Source organism: Myxocyprinus asiaticus, chromosome 24 (genome assembly GCF_019703515.2).
Source record: "Myxocyprinus asiaticus isolate MX2 ecotype Aquarium Trade chromosome 24, UBuf_Myxa_2, whole genome shotgun sequence".
In the NCBI taxonomy this organism is placed as follows: Eukaryota; Metazoa; Chordata; class Actinopteri; order Cypriniformes; family Catostomidae; genus Myxocyprinus; species Myxocyprinus asiaticus.
The window spans coordinates 23,473,545-23,480,680 of record NC_059367.1 but is presented as its reverse complement, the minus strand read 5'-3'; the positions used below and the strand labels follow the sequence as shown (position 1 = coordinate 23,480,680).

General features: G+C 38.7%; 1 protein-coding gene across 1 annotated transcript; it reads left to right on the top strand.

The window, feature by feature from the left end:
* Positions 1 to 4,632: 4,632 nt before the first annotated feature.
* On the top strand, positions 4,633 to 6,150 carry LOC127414935 (CCAAT/enhancer-binding protein beta-like). The gene has a single exon (XM_051653346.1). The coding sequence runs from the start codon at positions 4,821 to 4,823 to the stop codon at positions 5,664 to 5,666; it is 846 nt and encodes a 281-aa protein (XP_051509306.1). The 5' UTR covers positions 4,633 to 4,820; the 3' UTR covers positions 5,667 to 6,150.
* Positions 6,151 to 7,136: the final 986 nt, after the last annotated feature.

Here is a 7,136-nt window from a genome sequence, read left to right as displayed (position 1 = left end):
GAGATGCACTGAATTGAAGGTGTACCTGTGGATGTATTTTAAGGCCTACCTTCAAACTCAGTGCCTGTTTGCTTGACATCATGGGAAAATCAAAAGAAATCAGCCAAGACCTCAGAAACAAATTTGGATCTCCTCAAGTGTGGTTCATCCTTGAAAGCAATTTACAAATGCCTGAAGGTACCACGTTCATCTGTACAAACAATAGTACGCAAGTATAAACACCATGAGACCATGCAGCCATGATACCGCTCAGGAAGGAGACACATTCTGTCTCCTAGAGATGAATGTAGTTTGGTGCGAAAAGTGCAAATCAATCCCAGAACAACAGCAAAGGACCTTATGAAGATGCTGGAGGAAACAGGTAGACAGGTATCTATATCCACAGTAAAAAGAGTCCTATATCGACATAACCTGAAATGATGCTCAGGGAAGGAAGAAGCCACTGCTCCAAAACTGCCATAAAAAGCCAGACTACAGTTTGCTAGTGCCCATGGGCACAAAGATCTTACTTTTTGGTGAAATGTCCTCTGGTCTGATGAAACAAAAATTTTACTGTTTCATAATGACCATCGTTATGTTTGGAGGAAAAAGGGTGAGACTTGCAAGCCGAAGAACACCATCCCAACCGTGAAGCATGGGGGTGGCAGCATCATGTTGTGTGGGTGCTTTGCTGCAGGAGGGACTGGTGCATTTCACAAAATAGATGGCATCATGAGGAAGGAAAATGATGTGGATATATTGAAGCAACTTCTCAAAACATCAGCCGGGACGTTAAAGCTCGGTCGCAGTTGGATCTTCCAAATGGATCCCAAGCATACCTCCAAAGTTGTGGCAAAATGGCTTAAGGACAACAGAGTCAAGGTATAGGAGTGGCCATCACAAAGCCCTGACCTCAATTTGTGGGCAGAATTGAAAAAGCATGTGCGAGCTACGAGGCCTACAAACCTGACTCAGTTACACAAGTTCTGTCTGGAGGAATGGGCCAAAATTTCAGCAACTTATTGTGAGAAGCTTGTGGAAGGCTACCCAAAACGTTTGACCCAAGATAAACAATTTAAAGGCAAACACTAACAAAGTGTATGTAAACTTCTGACCCACTGGGAATGTGATGAAAGAAATAAAATCTGAAATAAATAATCTCTCTTCTATTATTCTGACATTTCACATACTTAAAATAAAGTAGTGATCCTAACTGACTTCATGATGTCAGGAATTATGAAAATTCTAATGAGTCTAAGTGTATTTGGCTGTATGTAAAGGTATATTTAAACTTCCGATTTCAACTGTTTATATATATATATATATATTCAGAAGGAAATTGGTACTTTAATTCACCAAAGTGGCATTCAACTGATCACAAAGTTTAGTCAGGTAAAATGTAAAAAACAGCATCACCACTATTTGAAAAAAGTCATTTTTGATCAAATCTAGACAGGCCCCATTTCCAGCAGCCATCACTCCAACACCTTATCCTTGAGTAAGCATGCTAAATTGCTAATTTGGTACTAGAAAATCACTTGCTATTATATCAGACACAGTTGAAAGCTATTTGGTTTGTTAAATGAAGCTTAACATTGTCTTTGTGTTTGTTTTTGAGTTGCCACAGTAATCAATAGACTGGCATATTTTACGGTCAATATTAGGTCAGAAATGCATCAGTCAGTCATTGTTTTGAGGAATGAAGGCTATACAATGCTTGAAATTGCCAAAAATCTGAAGATTTCATACAAAGACTACAGTCTTCAAAGACAAAACAACTGGCTCTAACAAGGACAGAAAGAGATGTGGAAGACCAGATGTACAACTAAACAAGAGGATAAGTGCAGCAGAGTCTCTAGTTTGAGAAATAGATGCCTCACATGTCCTCAACTGACAGCTTCATTGAATTCTACCTGCTCAACACCAGTCTCATGTACAACAGTAAAGAGAAGACTCAGGGGTGCAGGCCTTATGGGAAGAATTGCAAAGAAAAGCCACTTTTGAAACAGAAAAACAAAAAGAAAAGGTTAGAGTGGGCAAAAAAACACAGACATCGGACAACAGATTGAGCTTTTGTGGGATCAGCTAGACTGTAAGGTGTGTGAGAAGTGCCCGACAAGACAGCCACATCAATGGCAAGTGCTACAGGAAGCGTGGGGTGAAATGTCACCTGAGTATCTGGACAAACTGACAGCTAGAATGCCAAGGATCTGCAAAGCTGTCATTGCTGCACATGGAGGATTTTTTGATGATAACTCTTTGAAGTAGTTTAAGAAGTTCTGAAAATTGTTTTCTAATTGTAATAGTAATTTTTCATGTTATTAATGTCCTGACTATACATTGTGATCAGCTGAATGCCACTTTGGTGAATAAAAGTACCAATTTATTTCCATAAGAGCAAAATCTGTACATTATTCCAAACTTTTGGCTGCCATTGACTATACATTGATATATGCACTGCTGTTCAAAAGTTTTGAAACACATGACTAAAATGTTTCACATGATCTTAAAAATCTTTTGATCTGAAGGCATATTCTTAAATGTTTCAAATGAGTTTCGTAGACAAAAATATAATTGTGCCAACATATTAACTGATTTCATTACAAAACTAAAATTGTATTTAAAAAAAAAAAATTACTTGGACCAAATAATAAAGAAAAGCAGCCAATAAGTGCCCAACATAGATGGCAACTCCTTCAATACTGTTTAAAAAGCATCCCAGGGTGATACCTCAAGAAGTTGGTTGAGAAAATGTCAAGAGTACATGTCTGCAAATTCTAGGCAAAGGGTGACTACTTTGAAGATACTAAAATATAACACAGTTTTGATTCATTTTGGATTTTGATTAGTCACAACATAATTCCCATAGTTCCATTTATGTTATTACATAGTTTAGATGACTTTACTATTATTCTAAAATGTTAAAAAAAAAAAAAATATATATATATATATATATATATATATATATATATATATATATATATATATATATATATATATATATATATATATATTGATTTATTTTATTTTTTCTTTTTTTTTTTTTTTTGACCGGTAGTGTGTGTGTGTGTGTGTGTGTGATATATATATATATATATATATATATATATATATATATATATATATTCCACTTATATCACAGATTTTAATTGTGAGGACCTACAGAGCTGAGATATCATCTTCATTTGTGTTATGCAGAAGAAAGAAAGTCACACATCTGGATATGTCATGCATGAAGATGAGTAAATGAGATCATTTTTATTTTTGGGTGAACTGTCCCTTGAAGCAGCAAAACAGAGGCATTACACAAACAACAAAGAGTATATACTCACAATAAAATTGAAAAAAACTGAAACTGAAACTGATATTGAAGGTCTGCTGACAGTTTAATGAGTTCAGACACACGAAATTCCGTAAAACAGCTCTTGTAATGTCATCTTTTAGCCGCCAGATGGGAGACTAACAACAACATTGAGGACGCTCAAGGCGCGTTCATTGCAACATCCAACGCCTGCTGGCCGCTGGGAAATGACGATGACTGTGAAATTGATTTATTTCGGGGGTCAAAGAATAGAGTATGCTGATAATCTATGCAAATAAACCTGATATACTAACTTTAATGCGCGAATAAACATTGTGGACAATCCTTTAGAGAACATGACGATATGCCTTGGCAATGGTGCTGTTAAAGGAATATTCCGGGTTCAATACAAGTTGAGCTCAATCGACAGCATTTGTGGCATAATGTTGATTTACCACACAAATTTATTTCGACTCGTACCTCCTTTTCTTTAATTAAAAAAAAAAAAAAATGGAGGTTACAATGAGGCACTTACAATGGAAGTGAATGGGGCCAATGTTTGGAGGGTTTAAAGGCAGAAATGTGAAGCTTATAAATTTATAAAAGCACTTACATTAATTCTGTTAAAACTTGTGTATTATTTGAGCTGTGAAGTTGTTTAAATTGTAAAGTTGTTTAAATTTATGGTCCTTTTAGGGTTTACGGTGATACGTCGTCATGGCAACAAAGTTGTAAAATTGGATAGATCTTTACACAGAAAAGGTTATGTGAATTTATCACACTAAAGTCATGTTAACATGCATATTGTTTACATCTTGTGGCTATACTTTTGAAACAGTGAGTATTTTAACATTTACGGATTGGCCCCATTCACTTCCATTTTAAGTGCCTCACTGGAACCAAGATCTTTTCATTTTTCTTTTCTTTTTCTTTTTTTTTTTTTTTTTTTTAAGAAATCAATCAATAATGCAACAGATGCTGTCAGCTGAGCTTAACTTGTATTGAACCCGGAATATTCCTAAAGGTTTTGTTGTTGTTGTTGTTTATCCAGTCCTATTTTTACTTTTAACATGTTTATCTAATCTAGACCTCAAGACAATGTATGTTGCACTCTTGTGTCGGTAGAAAGTTGAACAGGTGTTTTTTTTTTTTGTTTGTTTTTTTTTAAGAAGCCTAAACTCAGCACATGTTTATGCCGTGTTTATTTTCTTTTGTTATGCACTGACGGTGTGTTCACAAACTCCAATTTAGAGTCCTGAGAGTGTCTGCGGTCAAACCAGAAGAACGCGTCACATACCGAATACACAGTCGCCGCCCCCTCTCACACCCCTATAAACACCCCAATCCGAGACATGGGAACTGACTTAAGCTCTCCAGCGATCGCTGGGAAGGCAAACTCTCACATATATACTAGACACAAGTCATCCAGTTAAATTTTGCCTTAAGTCTGCGCGGCTGTCTTTGCCACTTGCGCTCGCGACTTCAAGTTATCAGGGCGGCGAAACCCTGATCTGCCGTAATCCGGCGGGTGTTAAGATCCATGGAAGTGGCCGGTTTTTACGAGGGGGACTACCTCGCTTTCAACAGCGCAAACACCATCAGCAGTCCGGTCAGCGCCGGCGTATGCAAGCAGCCCACTAACGGCCCCATGACGAAGCTTCATGACATCTCTGATCACGAGAAAGCAATAGACTTCAGCATCTATTTGGACTCTCAGTACCAGCATCTGGCCAACCAAGACGAAAGCCGGCACCGCGGAGTGGGGATCTACGCCGACTTTCTCTCGGAGGAAAACAAGAGCAAGAGACTGGCAGCGTTACAAAACTACAAGAACTACATTTCGCTGACCGAACGCGACCTGAACCAACTGGCGTATTCGGAGCTACAGGAGACGCGCATCAACACAGTGCTCAGCCCGGACTTTCAGGGCAGTTTTGCCAAAAGTAACTGGCGACACGATCACAACGAAGAGCCGCAAATGGATGGTTCTGGGGGCTTTGACATGCGCTCGTATCTGCCGTACCAGAACGCTCCGAGCGGGAGCCTGGGCAATATTTCCACCGCGTCCTCCTCCTGCTCAAGTCCACCAGGTACACCTGCGCCGCCAGGTAAGGGAAGGTCACCTCAGCCGGGCGGCAAAATGGCCTCCAGTGGCAAAGGGAAGAAGAGGCTGGAGAAAGACAGCGACGAGTACAAACAGCGGCGGGAGAGGAACAATCTTGCAGTGCGCAAAAGCAGAGACAAAGCCAAAATGCGCAACCAGGAGACACAGCACAAAGTGCTGGAACTGGCGGCGGAGAACGACCGGTTACAAAAGCGCGTGGAACAGCTGTCCCGGGAGCTGGCGACGCTGCGGAACCTGCTCTCCGCCACCGGCCAGTGCTGACGGGACACCATGGTAGCCTACTTGGAACATGTAGCCTGTACAGGCAAGGACTGTCAAATGACTTTAAAGAGTGCATAATTCAGAAAAAGTTTCTTTGTGATCGATACAAAAGCGAGCGATCGCTCGTTCAACGCGTTTACAACCGAGAAAGCAAAAAAAAAAAAAAAAACATGAAAGTGGACTGTGCGCCTGGATTGCGCAATATTCCCGTTCGGTAATGTGGAAACCCTGTCATGTATTTCGTCTGTAAAGTATTTTTGTACGGGTTATAAAGTGAGATATCTACTGTTTAATATTTTGTTATTTAAATTCATTTTGGCATATCTGGAGCAGTGGTTGTCATGGGAAGAGTTGTACTGCAGAGGTATGATGCAACGCATTGTAACAGTATTGGTAACGCAGTGAAGTAGTCTTTTATAGATGACTAAAGTACCACTGGTCTACTGCTATATACTATTTTATTGAATTAAAGATTTTTACTGTATCCCTGTGTGTCCAACTGAATTTTATTACCACTGTCATAAACATATCATAAGCACACCTTTGAGTGCAGGATTACTTGCCTCATTTTCACACATGCCCACCCACAGCAGCTGAGGTTCAGTTTTCATTCTGCAGTTTACTCTTGGTTTCGCTTTATTAGTTTCTTTTGAGGCATATAATAATAGCAGGACTGATATATTTGAAATTCAACTGGAATTTAAAAACTGTTCTAAAAAAAAAAACATCCCTATTATATAATTATTTCAATGCACACAGTTCATTTACATTTATTTGATAAATGAGATCTTTTCAAATCTGTGTTCATGAGTCACCTCAGTACAGAGATACAATTATCTAAAATACACAGGCAGGGTCCAGAATCCAAAGAGTTCAGCAATGTGTCAGACTCTGATTCAAGGCTAGATAAACATTGAACTTATACAAACCCCGCAAAACACACAAACACATACAAATAAACACACACACACACACACTGGTTAACAGACTTATGTCTTATCACTGAACAAAAAGCATGTGATGGTGAGGACATCTCAGAGAAAACTAAATATTAAAACATGGACTTTCAGTGAAATGGTTTCATTAGAGTGCATATCAAGATTTAGATAAGGCCCATGCTGAAAGTTCAGTAATCAAGACCTCTAAATCAACAGACAGTAAGCTTCAATTGAATTACAATACTTATTTGAAATGCTTTTTTGACCTGAGGCCTAAAGGCAAGACTTGGCAGCAATGGGTTCTTCACAGTGAATAAGGCTAATTTAGATTTTCAATACAAGTTAAGCTTAATCGACAGCATTTGTGGCATAATGTTGATTACCACAAAAATTTGTTACGACTTGCCCCTCATTTTCTTTAAAAAAATAAAATAAAATAAAAAAAGCAAACAATTGAGGTTACAGTGAGGCACTTACAATGGAAGTCAATGGGGCCAATATTTGGAGGGTTTAAAGGCAGAAATGTGAAGCT